Below are 22,835 nucleotides of genomic sequence, written 5' to 3'. Positions count from 1 at the left end.
AACAGCTGTCTGGATCTCATGTAATGTCTATTTGTTTCTTCTGCTTGATAAAAAACTACTTCAGATGTATTATAGCCTCTCCTCTTCCTCTCTCTTTCTCTCACTCTCCTCTCTCGCTCTCCTCTTCCTCTCTCTCTCCTCTTCCTCTCTCTCTCTCCTCTCTCGCTCTCCTCTCTCTCTCCTCTCCCTTCCTCTCTCTCTCTCCTCTGTAGAGTCCACCGTGCCCACCAGAGACCGAAGCAGCAAGCAGACCCGAGGAGAACCAGCACTAGCTACAACGTTCTGTCCGCCCTCCTCCAGTCCTCCCAGCCACCAATGCTCTGTGAGGCTCTCTATCCTCTCCTCTCCCTGGGCATAATGCTCCATCTCTACTGCTGAGCTCCACCTTACCCCCTAACCTTTACCCCCTAACCTTACCCACCATGACCAGTCTGAAGCGGTCTCAGACGGAGCGTTCGGTGGGCGGCTCGGTACCTGCCTCTGATGAATTCTACACTCGCCGTCTGCGCCTCCCCAACGGTGGCGCCCCCCCACCCCGCTCCGAAAGCGCCCACCTCACCTCCTCTTCATCGTCCGGCTCCTCTTCATCCTCCACCCCGGGGGTTCCCAAGATGGGGGTCAGGGCCCGCGTGGCAGACTGGCCCCCGAAAAGGGACGGAACGGGTGGAGTGTGGCACATCACCGTAGATACGGACTCTCCGAGTTCTACCATGTCATCTTCAGGTGGCGGAGAACGCGGGTCGGGCGGAGAACGCGGGTCGGGCGGAGAACGCGAACGAGAGCGGAGCTCGGGGTCGGGTTCAGGCTCGGCGCCCCTGGCCCATAGCAGCATGTCAGCTAAACTGGGCCACCTGATCAGCCCTCAGGACTCGTCGATGCTCCGGAACATCCACAACACCCTGAAGAGCAAGATGCACCACGGCAGACATCACAGCAAAGACAACCGCTACCTGTCGCCGGACGGCTACCAGGGCTCGCCGCGTAAAGGCATGAGGCGTATCCGCCAGCGCTCCAACAGTGACATCACTATCTCTGAGCTGGAGGGTGACGGGGGCGAGGGCTGGTCCTTCTCTGGCTGGACGCCCATGCACCGAGAGTACGGCAGCACGTCCTCCATAGACAAACAGACAGGCTCAGAGGAGAGCTTCTTCGATATGCTCAAGGTTTGTGTCTTAATTGATTTAGTGGTATACCTTTCTGATATATATCAGTTATTTATGATGCGCTGTCCATATGTATTTTCATTTTTATCATTAAATCACATTTTATGTATGGTTCTGCATATGTACCAAGATGTTCAAATAAACCTAATCTTCCTAAAACTAATTTTTACTTGTAGAATGTATGTATTGTTATATATATTATATATAGGCAACTCTATATGTATATATGTATTGTTATATTCCTGAGGCAACTCTATATGTATTTTAAATATGTCAAATAATTCCATTCATTCCAAGGGTTATACATCCCAGGATGCACCAGACCAGCGCAGCCCGGCACCGGACAGACTCGGGGAGCTGCTGACGGTCGCCCCGCACAAACAGGCTGCCCTGGATCTGCCTGATGGACCCCTGGGTACTGCCAGAGGTAGCCCCGCCAGTCGCCTGAAGGAAAGGGAGAAACAACTCAAAAGGAGATCCAAGGTATTGAACACGAACTGCACGGTTTTACTATCTCCGCATTGGTTGATTGTATCTATCTTGTCTGTAGTGGTCTATGCTTGATATGTTTCTGTTTAACTTTGTTATTATGAGTCTGTACATTACACCAATATTACATTTCATCAATCTTATCAAAATGTTTTACCCATACTTTATTTGTTAATGTGTTTGTGTTTATGCACAGTGAAGCAAACAACATGGGGATAATGAAGTACATTTTTATCTTATTCCAGTCGGAGACGGGCGGGGAGTCCATCTTCCGGAAGCTTCGTAGCGTCAAGGCCGAGGGCGACTCGTCCCGTGCCGGATCAGACATAGAAGACGGGGGGCGGGAGGACGGTAACAGCCCCAAACCCTGGATCTGTCAGAAGGGCTTCGCCCACTTTGACGTGCAGAGTATCCTCTTCGACCTCAACGAGGCCATCCAGGGACGACAATCCGGCGGGAAACGCAAGAACACCACCACAGGAGCTTCGGCTGCAGCCGCCGCCTCGGCCTCTGCCACTTCCTCCCTCTCGTCCAATCAGAGCGGAGTATACGGTGGGGGCGGGTCTCCGTGCGGGTCGCAGGAGGAGCTAAGTGGGAAGGAGGGGTGTCTGGGTACAGGAGGGGGACATGGCACTAACCCTGCCCTGGATCCTGGGGATGACCAGAGCAATGAATTGGTGCTGAACTGTCCCTGTTTTAGGAAGGAACTGGGAGGAGAGGGAGAAAGGAACATCCGCCCTTCTAAACAGGTAGGACGAGGATACCATAAATACACTGGCATGGACACTCACCGGCAATACGAATGCATGCAGGCACACACCCACACAATATACACTCACTCACAGATCAGTTAATGGAATGTGTTATCTGGATAACTCTGGTACCATCATAGATATTGGACAAAGACATAACTTTACGAGACCTTAAATCTCTGCATTAGCTCAAATCTTTCACCAGAATGACAGATTTTTACTTTGTCAGCTTGGGATTCGATCCAGCAACCTTTTGGTTACTGGCCCAACGCTCCTACCCTCCAGGTTACCTGACACCCCTGTAAGGGGCTGGGCTTCTACTAAGCTGACATATGGAATTGTTTTAAGATGGTCATATGGAATTGTTTTAAGATGGTCATACCAAGGGTCATTTAACTATTTGATGTAGAATTTTAGGACCCCTGTAGGTATAAAAATACTTTTCCAAACCAGCACAGGCGTCACAAAATCCCAAATAGCGATAAAATAAATCACTTACCTTTTGAAGATCTTCCTCTGTTTGCAATCCCAGGGGTCCCAGCTACACAATGAATGGTCGTTTTGTTCGATAAAGTCCCTCTTTATATCCAAAAAAGTCTGTTTAGTTGGTGCCGTTGATTTCATTAATCCACTCGTTACCTGTAAAGTTCGTCCAAACAAGTCAAACTATGTTTCTAATTAATCCTCAGGTACTCTAATATCTAAATAAACGATAACATTTAAGACGAAGCATAGTATGTTCAATAGGGAAGATCAATTACGAAGAGCGCGGACCTCATTCACGCACGCAACAAGACTACTTTTCTAATGAGAGACACCTTGGAAAAACTACAACTTGTTCATTTTTCAAAAAACAAGCCTGAAACACTTTCTAAAGACTGTTGACATCTAGTGGAAGCCCTGGGAACTGCAATCTGGGTCCTATATTTGTTTTGGATGGATTTTCCTTAGGTTTTCGCCTGCCATATCAGTTCTGTTATACTCACAGACATTAGTTTAACAGTTTTAGAAACTTCAGAGTGTTTTCTATCCAATGCTACAAATTGTGCATAACCTAGTTTCTGGGCCTGAGTAACAGGCAGTTTACTTTGGGCACGTCATTCATCCCAACTTCCGAACACTCCCCCCGAGCCTTAAGAGGTTTTAACACATTTAGAACCCGTACATAATGCATTCATAAGCAGTTTATAAGCATGTACTGTATGCTTATGTCAACTCAAATAAATGTTACCCCTTTACCTTTACCTCCAATCTAACATTGCTCCTCTTCCCCCTCCCAGCAGGGGAGTATAGGCAGTGGAGGGAGCTCTGGGGGGGGAGGTGGCTCAGAGGAGGGGCCCCTGGAGACCACTCTCCCCCACTTCACCAATGCCGGGGTGGCCGTGCTGGAGGCCCCTAAAGATGGACAGGGACAACACGCCGACAGGGCCAAACGATCTGTAGAACACTGTGACCTGGGGGCTTACTACTACAGGAAGTACTTCTACCTGAGAGGTGAGAGGGAGGGACCTGGGGCACTACTACAGGAAGTACTTCTACCTGAGAGGTGAGAGGGAGGGACCTGGGGCACTACTACAGGAAGTACTTCTACCTGAGAGGTGAGAGGGAGGGACCTGGGGTACTACTACAGGAAGTACTTCTACCTGAGAGGTGAGAGGGAGGGACCTGGGGTACTACTACAGGAAGTACTTCTTCCTGAGAGGTGAGAGGGAGGGACCTGGGGTACTACTACAGGAAGTACTTCTATCTGAGAGGTGAGAGGGAGGGACCTGGGGTACTACTACAGGAAGTACTTCTATCTGAGAGGTGAGAGGGAGGGACCTGGGGTACTACTACAGGAAGTACTTCTATCTGAGAGGTGAGAGGGAGGGACCTGGGGTACTACTACAGGAAGTACTTCTACCTGAGAGGTGAGAGGGAGGGACCTGGGGTACTACTACAGGAAGTACTTCTACCTGAGAGGTGAGAGGGAGGGACCTGGGGCACTACTACAGGAAGTACTTCTATCTGAGAGGTGAGAGGGAGGGACCTGGGGTACTATGACAGGAAGTACTTCTATCTGAGAGGGAGGGACCTGGGGTACTATGACAGGAAGTACTTCTACCTGAGAGGTGAGAGGGAGGGACCTGGGGTACTATGACAGGAAGTACTTCTACTTGAGAGGTGAGAGGGAGGGACCTGGGGCACTACTACAGGAAGTACTTCTACCTGAGAGGTGAGAGGGAGGGACCTGGGGTACTACTACAGGAAGTACTTATATCTGAGAGGTGAGAGGGAGGGACCTGGGGTACTACTACAGGAAGTACTTCTATCTGAGAGGTGAGAGGGAGGGACCTGGGGTACTACTACAGGAAGTACTTCTATCTGAGAGGTGAGAGGGAGGGACCTGGGGTACTACTACAGGAAGTACTTCTATCTGAGAGGTGAGAGGGAGGGACCTGGGGTACTACTACAGGAAGTACTTCTACCTACAAGGAGGGAGGGAGAAAGGGATGGATGGGTAGAGAGGGAGAGCTGGGGTACTATGACAGGAAGTGCTTCTTTTTAGGTTTACATCAGGCTGTAGGTTTACATCAGGCTTTAGGTTTACATCAGGCTGTAGGTTTACATCAGGCTGTAGGTTTACATCAGGCTGTAGGTTTACATCAGGCTGTAGGTTTACATCAGGCTGTAGATTTACATCAGGCTGTAGGTTTACATCAGGCTTTAGGTTTACATCAGGCTGTAGGTTTACATCAGGCTGTAGATTTACATCAGGCTGTAGGTTGACATCAGGCTGTGTGTGCTACTTCTCTTATATTGCAAATATATATACAAAAAAAAATTCCCCTCTCTCTTCCGGTCTCGCACCCACGCTCCCTCTCTCTCTTTCCCTCTCTCTCTTTCCCTCCCTCTCTCTCGTCTCTCCCTCTCTCTCGTCCCTCTCTCTCGTCCCTCTCTCTCGTCCCTCTCTCTCGTCCCTCCCTCTCTTTCCCTCCCTCTCTTTCCCTCCCTCTCTCTCGTCCCTCTCTCTCGTCCCTCCCTCTCTCTCGTCGCTCCCTCTCTCGTCCAGAGCATTGGAACTACCTGGGTGTAGATGAGACTCTGGGTCCAGTAGCAGTGAGTCTGAGGAGAGAGAAGCTGGAGGAACACAAGGAGCATGGACAGCAGTACACCTACAGAGTCATCTTCAGAACCAGCGAGGTAACAAGACACTAACTAAAGCCCCTGGTTTCTCACCCGTCTCCCCTCCAGTCTGTCCTTTCTCCCTGCTTTTGTTCATTCTAGTGAATAACCAGGCTTGTTCATAGTGTAGTCTCTCCTCTTCATTCACCACAACTCATTGATCTCAACTTCTCAAGTCCATCAGCTTCAACTACCTCTTCAATTCCTTAGACCCTGGTATACTATAGGCAACAATGTCAGTCATCCCCATCACCTGCTCTCTACCCCTCCCTCCCTCCTCTCCCGCCCTCTCTACCTCACTCCTTTTCCTGAGAGCCTGCAGTATTGTAACCAGTAATGTTATCATCCCTCCCCTTCTCTCCTCTCTTCTCCATCTCTGCACTTCTCTCTCCTCTCTCCACCTGTCCTCTCTCCTCCATTCCACCTCTCCTCTCTCCACCTGTCCTCTCCTCCTCTCCACCTCTCCTCTCTCCTCCATTCCACCTCTCCTCCTCTCCACCTGTCCTCTCCTCCTCTCCACCTCTCCTCTCTCCTCCATTCCACCTCTCCTCTCTCCACCTGTCCTCTCCTCCTCTCCACCTCTCCTCTCCTCCATTCCACCTCTCCTCCTCTCCACCTGTCCTCTCTCCTCCTCTCCACCTCTCCTCTCTCCTCCATTCCACCTCTCCTCTCTCCACCTGTCCTCTCTCCTCCATTCCACCTCTCCTCTCTACATCTCTCCTCCATTCCACCTCTCCTCTCCTCACCTGTCCCCCACACCTCTCCTCTCTCCTCCATTCCACCTCTCCTCCATTCCACTTCTCCTCTCTCCACCTCTCCTCTCCATTCCACCTCTCTACACCTCTCCTCCATTCCACCTCTCCTCTCTCTACCTCTCCTCTCTCTACCTCTCCTCTCCACCTCTCCTCTCTCCTCCATTCCACGTCTCCTCTCTCCTCCATTCCATCTCTCCTCTCTCCACCTCTCCTCTCTCCACCTCTCCTCTCTCCACCTCTCCTCTCTCCACCTCTCCTCCTCTGCACTTCTCTCTTCTCTTCTCCACTTGCTGCTATTTCCAGCCTGGAAGGTGGGCAGGTTTGTGAGTGTGTGTAGGTTGAGACCACGTCAGAGGAAGAATAGTTTAGTCCAGTGTTCTGGGTCCTCTCCACCGTCAACACATTTACCTCCACGGGGTCTCCGTCAGAACACTACAATAATACAATTGACCACATGTAATAATATCCAGCATATTTAACCGCATTTAAAAACCTAAGGACACAGTACTGTGAGTCACTTCTCAGTGAGAGCACAGGGACATGAATGCACACACACACACACACACACACACACACACACACACACACACACACACACACACACACACACACACACACACACACACACACACACACACACACTGGACTGGACTCTGGGTGTTTACTGTTAGTGAGATATGAAGGCAGGTCCTTCTAGATATGAAGGCAGGTCCTTCTAGATATGAAGGCAGGTCCTGCTAGATCTTTCTATTATTCATGCTGTCCTCCACTGAAGGTTGTTTTAACCTGTGTGTGTGTGTGTGTGTGTTTTCTCCCCTCAGGAAGTTAGTTTTAGCCTTAAATTCCAAAGGAATAGAGACACTTCATATGTCTATATACAGTGTTTTAACAATGTGCAAAAAAGTAAAATAAATAAACATAAATATGGGTTGTTTTTATTTATTCTCTCTCTCTCTCTCTCTCCCCCAGTCTGGTGTAATAATGGATATCTTTATCCCTCTCTTCCTGCCTCTCCTCACCCCACTTCCTATCACCTCTCCCCTCTAGCTCTCCACCCTGCGTGGATCCATTCTGGAGGATGCGGTGCCCTCCACCTCTAAGCACGGCCTGGCTCGGGGTCTACCCCTCAAAGAGGTGCTAGATTACCTGGTACCAGAGCTGACCGCCCACTGTCTCAGACTGGCACTTAACACACCTAAAGTCACAGAGCAGCTGATGAAGCTGGACGAACAGGGGGTAAGGACACAAGAAGGGTTGTAAAATGATACAAACTTTCCTCGAGGGATTCTGGATTTTCCTGCTTATTCCCTCCGGATTCCGGGAGTCTTCAAACTGGGATCTCTGAGAGAACTTGGGGATTTAGAGAAAGTTACCAATAAGACAACAGAAAAATAACATAAGTCTCACAATTTATCACTTGCAGAGAACTTTAAATAGCACGAATGTAATCTCTCTCTCTCTCTCTCTCTCTCCTTCTCTCTCCTCTCTCCTTCTCTCTCTTCTCTCTCTCTGTCTCTCTCTGTCTCTCTCTGTCTCTGTCTCTCTCTCTCTTTCTCTCTCTCTGTGTCTCTGTCTCTTTCTCTGTGTCTCTGTCTCTCTGTCTCTGTCTCTGTCTCTCTCTTCTCTGTCTCTGTCTGTAGTTGAGTTTCCAGTTGAAGGTGGGGGTGATGTACTGTGCGTCGGGACAGAGCAGTGAAGAGGATATGTATAATAATGATTCAGCGGGTCCTGCTCTGGAGGAGTTCCTACAGCTGCTGGGGGAGAGGGTCCGACTGAAGGGATTCACCAAGTACCGAGCGCAGCTGGACACTAAGAGTACGTTACTACACACACACACACACACACACACACACACACACACACACACAGTGTTATCTCCCTCTATCTATCTCTCTCTCATGCCCAGCTTAACACCAAGAGTATTACTACATTACTTTGCCAACGACTAACCTGAGAACGCGTTGTCGATGACGACACCTGAGAATGCGTTGTCGATGACGACACCTGAGAATGCGTTGTCGATGACGACACCTGAGAATGCGTTGTCGATGACGACACCTGAGAATGCGTTGTCGACGACGACACCTGAGAACGCGTTGTCGACGACGACACCTGAGAACGCGTTGTTGCCGACGACGACACCTGAGAACGCGTTGTTGCCGACGACGACACCTGAGAACGCGTTGTTGCCGACGACGACACCTGAGAACGCGTTGTTGCCGACGACGACACCTGAGAACGCGTTGTTGCCGACGACGACACATGAGAACGCGTTGTTGCCGACGACGACACCTGATAACGCGTTGTTGCCGACGACGACACCTGAGAACGCGTTGTTGCCGACGACGACACCTGAGAACGCGTTGTTGCCGACGACGACACCTGAGAACGCGTTGTTGCCGACGACGACACCTGAGAACGCGTTGCCGACGACGACACCTGAGAATGCGTTGTTGGCGGTTGGTTCTTTTCACCATGACTTTCAATAAACCCTGAAGAGGAAATTCCTAGAGTAACAGGGTAACCAAGCTATAGAGCTCACCAGTTTGTAGTCGTAAAGAAGACCCAATCATAGACCCAGAGCAGAGGGAATAGGACCCAATCATAGACCCAGAGCAGAGGGAATAGGACCCATTCATAGACCCAGAGCAGAGGGAATAGGACCCAATCATAGACCCAGAGCAGAGGGAATAGGACCCATTCATAGACCCAGAGCAGAGGGAATAGGACCCAATCATAGACCCAGAGCAGAGGGAATAGGACCCAATCATAGACCCAGAGCAGAGGGAATAGGACCCAATCATAGATAGGAAGACTTTCATAGAAAGGGATTCTGACCACATGCTGTTGTATTCTCTCCCTCCTCACTTCCTTTACACTATGAGCCTGTTAGCCTTCCTGTCTGATTAATTGTTCAGTAGTCTGATAACTTGGGGGTAGAAGCTGTTGAGGAGCCTTTTGCTCCAAGACTTGGTGCTCCGGTACCGCTTGCCGTGCGGTAGCAGAAAAAACAGTCTATGACTCGGGTGACTGGAGTCTCTGACAATTTTTAGGGCTTTCCTCTGACACTGCATAGTATAGAGGTCCTGGATGGCAGGAAGCTTGGCCCCAGTAATGTCCTGGGCCGTTCGCACTACCCTCTGTAGCGCCTTGCGGTTGGAGCAGTTGGCAAACGAGCAGTTGCCAAACCAGGCGGTGATGCAACCAGTCAGGATGCTCTCGATGGTGCAGCTGTAGAACCTTTTGAGGATATGAGGACCCATGACAAATCTTTTCTGGTTTTGTCGTGCCCTCTTCACGACTGTCTTGGTGTGTTTGGACCATGAACTATAAGGACTATGAACCTGTCTGACTAACTCTAGTTACCGTCTGCCTGTCTGCCTGTCTGCCTGTCTGTCTGTCTGTCTGTCTGTCTGCCTGCCTGTCTGTCTGTCTGTCTTCCAGCTGACTCCACAGGAACCCACTCCCTGTACACCACCTATAAGGACTACGAGGTGATGTTCCATGTGTCCACCATGCTGCCCTACACACCCAACAACAAACAACAGGTACGCTTGAATTTAACACTTTCAACTGAATCCAGGGAATTGAAGTAAATGACCGGGTGGTAGTAGTAACTCGCTGTGAAGCCAAGATGGCCCTTCCTTTCACTCTGAGACTAATTACATGGCTGTGTGTTCGCTGACCTGTTTTCTCTGTCGTTCCAACGCAATGAATGATTTAAAAAATAATCATAAATAATGTGTCACATTCTACAGTCATTGATAGATTGTAAAGGCACATGTTTTTCTTGTTGTTCATATGTTTACCGTGAGAGTTTTTAATCTGTTTGTTGTTTTCCCCCCGTCGTTGTGTCCGTCTCCTCACAGCTCCTGAGGAAGCGTCACATAGGAAATGACATAGTGACCATCGTATTCCAGGAGCCGGGGGCTCAACCCTTCACCCCCAAGAACATACGCTCTCACTTCCAACACGTGTTCGTAGTGGTGAGAGCACATCAACCCTGCTCTGACAACACCAGCTACAGGTGAGTGGAACGTCTAGCACACACACACACACACACACACACACACACACACACACACACACACACACACACACACACACACACACACACACACACACACACACACACACACACACACACACACACACACAGCTGCTATAGGTGAGTGGAACGTCTAGCACACACACACACACACACACACACACACACACACACACACACACACACACACACACACACACACACACACACACACAAACAGCTGCTATAGGTGAGTGGAACGTCTAGCACACACACACACACACACACACACACACACACACACACACACACACACGTTGGAGGAAGACCCCCTACAGTACAGTGTAATGTACACAACAACCTGTTGGAGGAAGACCTCCTGCAGTACAGTGTAATGTACACAACAACCTGTTGGAGGAAGACCTCCTGCAGTACAGTGTAATGTACACAACAACCTGTTGGAGGAAGACCTCCTGCAGTACAGTGTAATGTACACAACAACCTGTTGGAGGAAGACCTCCTGCAGTACAGTGTAATGTACACAACAACCTGTTGGAGGAAGACCTCCTGCAGTACAGTGTAATGTACACAACAACCTGTTGGAGGAAGACCTCCTGCAGTACAGTGTAATGTACACAACAACCTGTTGGAGGAAGACCCCCTGCAGTACAGTGTAATGTACACAACAACCTGTTGGAGGAAGACCTCCTGCAGTACAGTGTAATGTACACAACAACCTGTTGGAGGAAGACCTCCTGCAGTACAGTGTAATGTACACAACAACCTGTTGGAGGAAGACCTCCTGCAGTACAGTGTAATGTACACAACAACCTGTTGGAGGAAGACCTCCTGCAGTACAGTGTAATGTACACAACAACCTGTTGGAGGAAGACCTCCTGCAGTACAGTGTAATGTACACAACAACCTGTTGGAGGAAGACCTCCTGCAGTACAGTGTAATGTACACAACAACCTGTTGGAGTAAGACCTCCTGCAGTACAGTGTAATGTACACAACAACCTGTTGGAGGAAGACCTCCTGCAGTACAGTGTAATGTACACAACAACCTGTTGGAGGAAGACCTCCTGCAGTACAGTGTAATGTACACAACAACCTGTTGGAGGAAGACCTCCTGCAGTACAGTGTAATGTACACAACAACCTGTTGGAGGAAGACCTCCTGCAGTACAGTGTAATGTACACAACAACCTGTTGGAGTAAGACCTCCTGCAGTACAGTGTAATGTACACAACAACCTGTTGGAGGAAGACCCCCTGCAGTACAGTGTAATGTACACAACAACCTGTTGGAGGAAGACCTCCTGCAGTACAGTGTAATGTACACAACAACCTGTTGGAGGAAGACCTCCTGCAGTACATTGTAATGTACACAACAACCTGTTGGAGGAAGACCTCCTGCAGTACAGTGTAATGTACCCAACAACCTGTTGGAGGAAGACCCCCTGCAGTACAGTGTAATGTACACAACAACCTGTTGGAGGAAGACCTCCTGCAGTACAGTGTAATGTACACAACAACCTGTTGGAGGAAGATCCCCTGCAGTACAGTGTAATGTACACAACAACCTGTTGGAGGAAGACCTCCTGCAGTACATTGTAATGTACACAACAACCTGTTGGAGGAAGACCTCCTGCAGTACAGTGTAATGTACCCAACAACCTGTTGGAGGAAGACCCCCTGCAGTACAGTGTAATGTACACAACAACCTGTTGGAGGAAGACCTCCTGCAGTACAGTGTAATGTACACAACAACCTGTTGGAGGAAGACCCCCTGCAGTACAGTGTAATGTACACAACAACCTGTTGGAGGAAGACCTCCTGCAGTACAGTGTAATGTACACAACAACCTGTTGGAGGAAGACCTCCTGCAGTACAGTGTAATGTACCCAACAACCTGTTGGAGGAAGACCTCCTGCAGTACAGTGTAATGTACCCAACAACCGTCTCTGTGATAGTTCAGCTGCCCTATCAATCTGTCTAAACTGCCTAGTATTGCAGCACTCTACTCAGCCTCTTCTTCTCTCTACTCAGCCTCTTCTTCTCTCTACTCAGCCGCCTCTTCTCTCTACTCAGCCTCCTCTTCTCTCTACTCAGCCTCCTCTTCTCTCTACTCAGCCTCCTCTTCTCTCTACTCAGCCTCCTCTTCTCTCTACTCAGCATCTTCTTCTCTCTACTCAGCCTCCTCTTCTCTCTACTCATTCTTCTCTCTACTCAGCCTTCTCTCTACTCAGCCTCCTCTTCTCTCTACTCAGCCTCCTCTTCTCTCTACTCAGCCTCCTCTTCTCTCTACTCAGCCTCCTCTTCTCTCTACTCAGCCTCTTCTCTCTACTCAGCCTCTACTCAGCCTCCTCTACTCTCTACTCAGCCTCCTCTTCTCTCTACTCAGCCTCCTCTTCTCTCTACTCAGCCTCCTCTTCTCTCTACTCAGCCTCCTCTTCTCTCTACTCAGCCTCCTCTTCTCTCTACTCAGCCTCCTCTTCTCTCTACTCAGCCTCCTCTTCTCTCTACTCAGCCTCCTCTTCTCTCTACTCAGCCTCCTCTTCTCTCTACTCAGCCTTCTCTCTACTCAGCCTTCTCTCTACTCAGCCTCCTCTTCTCTCTACTCAGCCTCCTCTTCTCTCTACTCAGCCTCTTCTCTCTACTCAGCCTCTACTCAGCCTCCTCTACTCTCTACTCAGCCTCTACTCAGCCTCCTCTACTCTCTACTCAGCCTCCTCTTCTCTCTACTCAGCCTCCTCTTCTCTCTACTCAGCCTCCTCTTCTCTCTACTCAGCCTCCTCTCCCCTCTACTCAGCCTCCCATTACAGCACCTAGAATAAAGTGCATTCAGGCCAGTGTCTGTGAGCATCTGTCTCTTGCTTCAGCACTCTAGGTAATATGTTGCATCGCTCTTTATGTTCGTATCGCTGAGTGTTGAAATAAAAAGTATTGTGCAGTTTCCTCCTCCAAGCCTGTGTCCCTAAGTAACTCCTGTCTATCACGCACGCACGCACGCACGCACGCAGTCGGCGAGAGATGTTAATGAAAGGAGAAATAATTGCTTGTTTCCTTGCAGCTTCTCCTCTGGGAGGGAGACTTCATGAGCTGATGAGAACAGTATCATCTGTCCATTTACACTTTCTCTCTGTTTTCTTTTTTCTCTCTCTCCCTCTGTCTATAATTATCTATTTCTCCCTCGCCCTACTCAAGTTTTCCCTCTCCCTACTCTCGTTTCCCCTCTCCCTACTCTCCCCCCTCCATCTCTCTCACCCCTTCTCTCTCTCCTTTCTCTCTCTCTCTCTCTCTCTATCCTTCATCTCTCCTCTCCTTTTCTCTCTCTCCTGTCTCTCTCTCTCTCTCTCTCTCTCTCTCTCTCTCTCTCTCTCTCCTGTCTCTCTCTCTCTCCTGTCTCTCTCTCTCTGTCTGTCTCTCTCTCTGTCTCTCTCTCTGTCTCTCTCTCTCTCTCTCTCTCTCTCTCTCTCTCTCTCTCTCTCTCTCTCTCTCTCTCTCTCTCTCTCCTGTCTCTCTCTCCTGTCTCTCTCTCTCTCTTTCTCCTGTCTCTCTCTCTCTCTCTCCTGTCTCCTCTCTCTCTCTCTCTCTCTCTCTCTCTCTCTCTCTCTCTCTCTCTCTCCTGTCTCTCTCTCTCTCTCTCCTCTCTCTCTCTCTCTCTCTCTCTCTCTCTCTCTCTCTCTCTCTCCTGTCTCCATCTTGTTAATAGCTGTTTTAATAGCTGTTAGGGTTTATTGTGTGACCTGGTTCTCTGTGGGGTTCCTGCCTGCTGTACACAAAGCTGTGCAGTGGCATAGGGAAGATACAATGGCTTGACACACGCTGACACACACACACACACACACACACACGCTGACACACACACACACACACCCTGCTCTCCAACCAGATGTAGGACTGTACCGGCCTGCACACCATGGCCCCCTCCTGCCCCTCCTCCTCCACCATCACGTCTCTAAATTCCTGCCATTCATTTTGTTTTGTTTCGGCTCTGTTATCATCTCCTCCCTCTACATTTGATCTACTACAAATACCCACACACTTATGGAGGGTTTAGTTTGACGGAGTGTTTAGTGGTCTCGTGTCTTTGGCTATGACGGATTAAGTGATATGACATGCTATTCTATAAAATCATTTCTCTGTAATTAATATTACCTGATTAAGCTAATCAGGTAGATAATTAACTAGAAAGTCGGGGCACCACGTAATAATGTTTATAAAGCTGTTATCTTCCAAATAAACTCTTAAAGACCTGGTCATATTTTACATCAGTAGCAGTCAATATTTAATCCTCACCTTATTTAGTCTCATCTGAAAGTTGTAAATTCTTGGTTATCTTCACGAACCCTGGCTAACAAGTTTAATCAGCAATACAACATTTGGTTTAATTATTTATTTACTAAATACCTAAATAATCACACAGAATTACATATACACAGAATGGATCACACATTGATTACAAATTATATCATAAAGGAAAACGTCCTTAGCGGACGTAACAGATATGCCAGCTGGACAAAGAGGGGGGGCTGGGCTTGAGTGAAAGAGAGGGAAGACTGACTAACAAAGGGAGGAGCTATGTCTCTATCGGGCCGTAGGCAGCTACTCTATCGTAAATACAGAATCTTATGCATTCTAAATAACCGGCCATTTGAAAAAGGAAAATGCAATAAATATTTACTCTGAGCTGCGCTTCGGTAGATTGGTCGTAGATCGTAGGCCGGGTTGTCCAGCATGGATCTCTGGTCCTCTGAAGACTGTCTAGTGGTGAACTGGAGCGTGGTAGAATGGATACTCTGTCCGTCCTCTCCTAGCCCACGTTTAGCGACTGCTGCTAACTCAACGGCTAGGAGGTATCACTTCTGGAGTGAATAAGTGTTCAAAGTTCATACCAAGTTGCCATAATTTTAAGCTCATGTTATATTCTGGCTGGTGTAGTTGACCGTCATTGAAATTCGATGCTGATTTCGTTAGATTCTTGCTGAGGTTGTCTTAGTTCTGTAGGTGGTCTTTGTCCTTTCACCATAGGGGACCTCAAGTCCACACGTCCTTGGAACAGGTTATTATCTGGGCCCTTTTAACGTAGGTCCGTCGCCCTAACGTCCTCGGGAACAGAAAGTTACATTTTCGTCAAGGGCTTTATATAGGAGGGGAGAGAAGGGCGTGTTTCATAGTTTATAACTAATGTCTGTTCACATGGGCAGGGCCACTGAGTTGAGCGTAGTTCACTCGTGAAAACTCAATTCTCTCATTTGGAAGCTAAAATTACATTTCATCTTTTCACAAGTAGTTTCATATTTAAACGTTTAAATTGCACAACAATTCCATGTGAATCTGATAACTAGAATGTGTAGACTTACCACGATACAGTTTATGTCATCCTATCATCAGTAATAATGTCTCAGACGCCAACTGATCTGGCATCATATTCATTTAGTACCAACGCATATTTTCAGCTGTTTGGATTACCAAAATATGGTTCCGTTTCCCCATCTTTTGATGTCACCAGACTCTCTCAATTTTAACAAAGGGATTTTCAATAGTCACATCGGTAGAGTAGAGAGAGGAAAAAGGGGAAAGGTATTTATGGGGGTCATAAACCTCCCTCACTCAGGCCAACGTCATGACAGTGGGATGGAGGGTTTAGTGGGACGGAGGGTTTAGTGGGACGGAGGGTTTAGTTTGACGGAGGGTTTAGTTTGACGGAGGGTTTAGTTTGACGGAGGGTTTAGTTTGACGGAGGGTTTAGTGGGACGGAGGGTTTAGTGGGACGGAGGGTTTAGTTTGACGGAGGGTTTAGTGGGACGGAGGGTTTAGTGGGACGGAGGGTTTAGTGGGACGGAGGGTTTAGTGGGACGGAGGGTTTAGTGGGACGGAGGGTTTAGTGGGACGGAGGGTTTAGTTTGACGGAGGGTTTAGTTTGACGGAGGGTTTAGTGGGACGGAGGGTTTAGTGGGACGGAGGGTTTAGTGGGACGGAGGGTTTAGTGGGACGGAGGGTTTAGTGGGACGGAGGGTTTAGTGGGACGGAGGGTGTAGTGGGACGGAGGGTTTAGTGGGACGGAGGGTTTAGTGGGACGGCGGGTTTAGTGGGACGGCGGGTTTAGTGGGACGGAGGGTTTAGTGGGACGGAGGGTTTTTGAAGTTTAGCTGTTTATTTATGATTGACAACCAACCAATGTGTTTTGGACAGTAAAGCCTTTGTGAAGCGTGGGAGGTCTGAGCTCTTCATTCAACAGGTTGTTGGTTTGCTTCTCTGGTTAGGCTGTGTGTGTTTATGGTTCCAACTAGCTCCCCTGGTGTTTAATAGACTGTAGTTGGTAGCGGTAGTAATGCTATGATCCCCGTGGCGTTGATCCTCCATTTAACATGATGGGCTATTCATCTCTACATTCTGGAAAATATGTTTCAGACCAACAATAATACTTAGTGTTGTTGAGGCTTATGGCTGTGTCCTGACCTAGTATGGCTGTGTCCTGACCTAGTATGGCTGTGTCCTGACCTAGTATGGCTGTGTCCTGACCTAGTATGGCTGTGTCCTGACCTAGTATGGCTGTGTCCTGACCTAATATGGCTGTGTCCTGACCTAATATGGCTGTGTCCTGACCTAATATGGCTGTGTCCTGACCTAATATGGCTGTGTCCTGACCTAATATGGCTGTGTCCTGACCTAATATGGCTGTGTCCTGACCTAATATGGCTGTGTCCTGACCTAATATGGCTGTGTCCTGACCTAGTATGGCTGTGTCCTGACCTAGTATGGCTGTGTCCTGACCTAGTATGGCTGTGTCCTGACCTAATATGGCTGTGTCCTGACCTAGTATACAGGGAGTGCCCTGACCTAGTATACAGGGAGTGCCCGTACCGAGTCAATGTGGAGGCTATATACAGGGGGTACCGGTACAGAGTCAATGTGGAGGCTATATACAGGGTGTTACGGTACAGAGTCAATGTGGAGGCTATATACAGGGTGTTACGGTACAAAGTCAATGTGGAGGCTATATACAGGGTGTTACGGTACAGAGTCAATGTGGAGGCTATATACAGGGTGTTACGGTACAGAGTCAATGTGGAGGCTATATACAGGGTGTTACGGTACAGAGTCAATGTGGAGGCTATATACAGGGTGTTACGGTACAGAGTCAATGTGGAGGCTATATACAGGGTGTTACGGTACAGAGTCGATATGGAGGCTGTATGCAGGGGGTACCGAGTCAATGTGGAAGCTATATGCAGGTTAGGGCTTGATATGAAGAAAAATGGTCTTATTCTGTAAGGCACACCATTAGATAATGTTGAGATAAAGCAACATTGGTATTGTGTTGAACAGATACAGAGATATGATGTTCAATGCAATATTAGTTTTTTTTTTTATACAAGAAAACGGGGTGTTATCTCTGTAAACAACATTAGATCATGCTCAGATAAAAATCAGTTTTCTGGGTCAGGTTGTGCTGTTCATGATGTTCATTTCCCTCTGGCTCTCCTAACGTACCCCTTCTCTGGGTAATGTAATGTACTATTGGCATGTGCTCACACACAAATATAATGCTCTCTGAGTAACGCTCACTGTGTGGGCAGCAGCAGAGAGAGAGAGAGAGACCCTCAGCCCACACAGTACCCATGTAGGATCTTAATTTGAGCCAGTCTCCTACAGCAGGAAGAAAATAATCCTGCCGCAACAGGAAATGTGAATTATTACGTGGATTATAATTACTGGACATATTTGTAGCGGATGAAACATTTTTATACATTTCTCGTGAGGGAAATGTATAGTCATTTCCAAGTGTAAATTACAAACTTTAGAAGCCTTTTTAAATCTCAAATACATTACAAGTTTAACATGTCCTGCGTTGTAGGAACGTTCTCCTGCAACAGGATGATAAAATTAAGATCCTACATCTGTAGTTATTTATATCACTACAATCATAGAGAGACCACAGAAATATATGTTAATAATATCTAAGGAGGACAGGAGGGATAAATACATATAGGCATCTCTCTCTCTCTCTCTGTCACTCACTAGGTCTCTCTCTCTCTCCCTTTCTGTCGCTCACTAGGTCTCTCTCTCCCTTTCTATCGCTCACTAGGTCTCTCTCCCTTTCTGTCACTCACTAGGTCTCTCTCTCTCCCTTTCTGTCACTCACTAGGTCTCTCTCTCTCTCCCTTTCTGTCACTCACTAGGTCTCTCTCTCTCTCCCTTTCTGTCACTCACTAGGTCTCTCTCTCTCTCCCTTTCTGTCACTCACTAGGTCTCTCTCTCCCTTTCTGTCACTCACTAGGTCTCTCTCCCTTTCTGTCACTCACTAGGTCTCTCTCCCTTTCTGTCACTCACTAGGTCTCTCTCCCTTTCTGTCGCTCACTAGGTCTCTCTCTCTCTCCCTTTCTGTCGCTCACTAGGTCTCTCTCTTCCTTGTTGTCGCTCACTAGGTCTCTCCCTTGTTGTCACTCACTAGGTCTCTTTCCCTTTCTGTCGCTCACTAGGTCTCTCTCTCCCCCTTTATGTCGCTCTCTAGGTCTCTCTCTCACTAGGTCTCTCTCTCTCTCCCTTTCTGTCACTCACTAGGTCTCTCTCTCTCTCCCTTTCTATTGCTCACTAGGTCTCTCTCTCACTAGGTCTCTCTCCCTTCCTGTCGCTCACTATGTCTCTCTCTCTCCCTTTCTGTCACTCACTAGGTCTCTCTCTCCCTTTCTGTCACTCACTAGGTCTCTCTCCCTTTCTGTCACTCACTAGGTCTCTCTCCCTTTCTGTCGCTTACTAGGTCTCTCTCCCTTTCTGTCGCTCACTAGGTCTCGCTCTCTCTCCCTTTCTGTCGCTCACTATGTCTCTCTCTCTCTCCCTTTCTGTCGCTCACTAGGTCTCTCTCTCTCTCCCTTTCTGTCGCTCACTAGGTCTCTCTCTCTCCCTTTCTGTCGCTCACTAGGTCTCTCTCTCTCCCTTTCTGTCGCTCACTAGGTCTCTCTCTCTCCCTTTCTGTCACTCACTAGGTCTCTCTCTCCCTTTCTGTCACTCACTAGGTCTCTCCCTTGTTGTCGCTCACTAGGTCTCTCTCTCTCCCTTTCTGTCGCTCACTAGGTCTCTCTCTCTTCCTTGTTGTCGCTCACTAGGTCTCTCCCTTGTTGTCACTCACTAGGTCTCTCTTTCCCTTTCTGTCGCTCACTAGGTCTCTCTCTCTCTCTCCCTTTCTGTCGCTCACTAGGTCTCTCTCTCACTAGGTCTCTCTCTCTCTCCCTTTCTGTCACTCACTAGGTCGCTCTCTCACTAGGTCTCTCTCTCTCTTCCTTTTTGTCACTCACTAGGTCTCTCTCTCTCTCCCTTTCTGTCGCTCTCTAGGTCTCTCTCTCTCTCCCTTTCTGTCGCTCACTAGGTCTCTCTCTCACTAGGTCTCTCTCTCTCTCCATTTCTGTCGCTCACTAGGTCTCTCTCTCTCTCTCTCTCCATTTCTGTCGCTCACTAGGTCTCTCTCTCTCTCTCTCTCCCTTTCTGTCGCTCACTAGGTCTCTCTCTCCATTTCTGTCGCCTACTAGGTCTCTCTCTCACTAGGTCTCTCTCTCTTCCTTTTTGTCACTCACTAGGTCTCTCTCCCTCTCTCACTAGCTATCTCAAAATATAAGCACTAAGTATGTAATGTTTTGTATACTCACCAGCTTCATCAGGAGGTGTGGTAATGACTAAGACTGTATAGAATGTTTCTTTCTCTTTTAAAGGAGAATGGAGATGAAATGAGGGGGGGAATGTTTTGCTGGGGGTTTTACCTGTACTTTTAAAATAGGGCCCTGAGTTGTTCCTGATCAAGTCAGGTGATCAGTAAAACTCCTGGTCCTGAGACAGTTAATTGCATCAAGTGTTTATTATTATTATTTTTTATTTAACCTTTATTTAACCTTTATTTAACCTGGCAAGTCAGTTAAGAACAAATTCTTATTTACATTGACGGCCTATGAACAATGGGTTAACTGCCTTATTCAGGGGCAGAATTACATATTTTTTACCTTGTCAGCTCGGGGATTTGATCTAGCAACCTTTTGGTTACTGGCCCAACGCTCTAACCACTATGGGTGAATGCTGATTAGGTGTTATGTCTGTGTTTCCTTTGTACCAATAATACCTGATTGTTAAAACATGGACAATCACTGTTATGCCCAAAGCCATTCAGAGTAACATAAAACGGACACAATTTCACATTCAAACCCATAGGCCCAACTCTATTGTGTGTGACAATGCTGTTAGGCCTGGTTAGTCATGTAGGGCTGGTTAGTCATGGTGGGGCTGGTTAGTCATGGTGGGCCTGGTTAGTCATGGTGGGCCTGGTTAGTCATGGTGGGCCTGGTTAGTCATGGTGGGGCTGGTTAGTCATGGTGGGCCTGGTTAGTCATGTAGGGCTGGTTAGTCATGGTGGGGCTGGTTAGTCATGGTGGGCCTGGTTAGTCATGGTGGGCCTGGTTAGTCATGGTGGGCCTGGTTAGTCATGGTGGGGCTGGTTAGTCATGGTGGGCTGGTTAGTCATGGTGGGCTGGATAGTCATGTGGGCCTGGTTAGTCATGGTGGGCTGGTTAGTCATGGTGGGGCTGGTTAGTCATGGTGGGGCTGGTTAGTCATGGTGGGCTGGTTAGTCATGGTGGGCCTGGTTAGTCATGGTGGGCTGGATAGTCATGGTGGGGCTGGATAGTCATGGTGGGGCTGGATAGTCATGGTGGGGCTGGATAGTCATGGTGGGGCTGGTTAGTCATGGTGGCCTGGTTAGTCATGGTGGGCCTGGTTAGTCATGGTGGGGCTGGTTAGTCATGGTGGGGCTGGTTAGTCATGGTGGGCTGGTTAGTCATGGTGGGCCTGGTTAGTCATGGTGGGCCTGGTTAGTCATGGTGGGCCTGGTTAGTCATGGTGGGGCTGGTTAGTCATGGTGGGGCTGGTTAGTCATGGTGGGCCTGGTTAGTCATGGTGGGCTGGTTAGTCATGAGTCATGGTGGGGCTGGTTAGTCATGGTGGGGCTGGTTAGTCATGGTGGGCTGGTTAGTCATGGTGGCCTGGTTAGTCATGGTGGGCCTGGTTAGTCATGGTGGGGCTGGTTAGTCATGGTGGGGCTGGTTAGTCATGGTGGGCCTGGTTAGTCATGGTGGGCCTGGTTAGTCATGGTGGGCCTGGTTAGTCATGGTGGGCCTGGTTAGTCATGGTGGGCCTGGTTAGTCATGGTGGGCTGGTTAGTCATGGTGAGGCTGGTTAGTCATGGTGGGCCTCCTCTCCTCTTAGTCTTCCTCCTACCTCTCATTTCCCCTCCTCTCTTACATTCTCCCTCTCTTTCTCTCAGGTTATTTACCATGTGGTATGAATAGCTACGTCTTACTTAGGACAGCATGTCTGAGCTGTATCCCTTCCTCTCTGTCTCTTCTCTGCCCCTCTCCTCCTCCCCTCCCTTTGTTTTCTTCTCTCACCCTGTTTTCCCTGGCTGGCTAGCTGATTTCCAGACATTCCAGACAGGACAGCAGCCAGCCAGCCAGCCTGCCAGCGTAGCTCACTGAGACTTCAGAATGCCATTAATTCAGACATTCCAGCCAGCCAGCCAGCCAGCCTGCCAGCCTAGTCCACTGAGACCTCAGAATGACATCAATTCAGACATTCCAGACAGCCAGGACAGCAGCCAGCCAGCCAGCCGGCCAGGACAGCAGCCAGCCTAGCTCACCAAGACCTCAGAATGCCATTAATTCAGACATGCCAGCCAGGACAGCAGCCAGCCAGCCAGCCAGCCAGCCAGCCAGGACAGCAGCCAGGCAGCCAGCCAGCCAGGAAAGCAGCCAGCCAGCCAGGACAGCAGCCAGCCAGCCAGGACAGCAGCCAGCCAGCCAGCCAGGACAGCAGCCAGCCAGCCAGGACAGCAGCCAGCCAGGGTGCTAAAGGAAAGTGTGGGAGCAGAGTCCTGCTGTGTGTTGAATAAACAAAACAAAATGAACAGTAAACTATAGACTCACAAAAGTTCCAAAGGAATAGAGACATTTAAATGTCATATTATGTCTATAGTCAGGGTTGTAGAAGTACAGAAGGGAAAATAAATAAACATAAATATGGGTTGTATTTACAATGGTGTTTGTTCTTCACTGGTTGCCCTTTTCTTGTAGCAGCTGGACACACATCTTGCTGCTGTGATGGCACACTGTGGTATTTCACCTAATAGATATGAGTTTATCAAAATTGGGAATAGCCAGTCAAGCAAAGAGGCACTGAGTTTGAAGGTCGTCCTTGAAATACATCCACAGGTTCACCTCCAATTGACTCAAATGATGTCAATCAGAAGCTGCAAAAGCCATGACATTTTCTGGAATTTTCCAAGCTGTTTAAAGGCACAGTCAACTTAGTGTATGTAAACTTCTGACCCACTGGAATTGTGATACAGTGAATTATAATTGAAATAATCTGTCTGTAAACAATTGTTGGAAAAACGACTTGTCATGCACAAAGCAGATGTCCTAACCGACTTGCCAAAACT

The 22,835-nt window shown here is 48.5% G+C and overlaps 1 protein-coding gene across 1 annotated transcript in view; it reads left to right on the top strand.

Moving 5' to 3' along the window:
- LOC139582537 (signal-induced proliferation-associated 1-like protein 1) overlaps nt 1-22,835 on the top strand; it is a 246,065-nt gene that overhangs the window by 133,524 nt on the left and 89,706 nt on the right. The window contains exons 3-11 of the mRNA XM_071412624.1: nt 213-1,163; nt 1,461-1,646; nt 1,898-2,401; nt 3,685-3,898; nt 5,457-5,587; nt 7,372-7,560; nt 7,965-8,139; nt 9,769-9,872; nt 10,194-10,351. Of these exons, the coding sequence (XP_071268725.1) occupies nt 423-1,163; nt 1,461-1,646; nt 1,898-2,401; nt 3,685-3,898; nt 5,457-5,587; nt 7,372-7,560; nt 7,965-8,139; nt 9,769-9,872; nt 10,194-10,351 (2,402 nt within the window). The 5' untranslated portion in view covers nt 213-422. The remainder of the gene's footprint in view (nt 1-212; nt 1,164-1,460; nt 1,647-1,897; nt 2,402-3,684; nt 3,899-5,456; nt 5,588-7,371; nt 7,561-7,964; nt 8,140-9,768; nt 9,873-10,193; nt 10,352-22,835) is intronic.

The sequence above is a fragment of the Salvelinus alpinus genome, chromosome 8, assembly GCF_045679555.1.
Source record: "Salvelinus alpinus chromosome 8, SLU_Salpinus.1, whole genome shotgun sequence".
NCBI lineage: Eukaryota > Metazoa > Chordata > Actinopteri > Salmoniformes > Salmonidae > Salvelinus > Salvelinus alpinus.
This window is presented reverse-complemented; position numbering and strand designations above follow the sequence as displayed.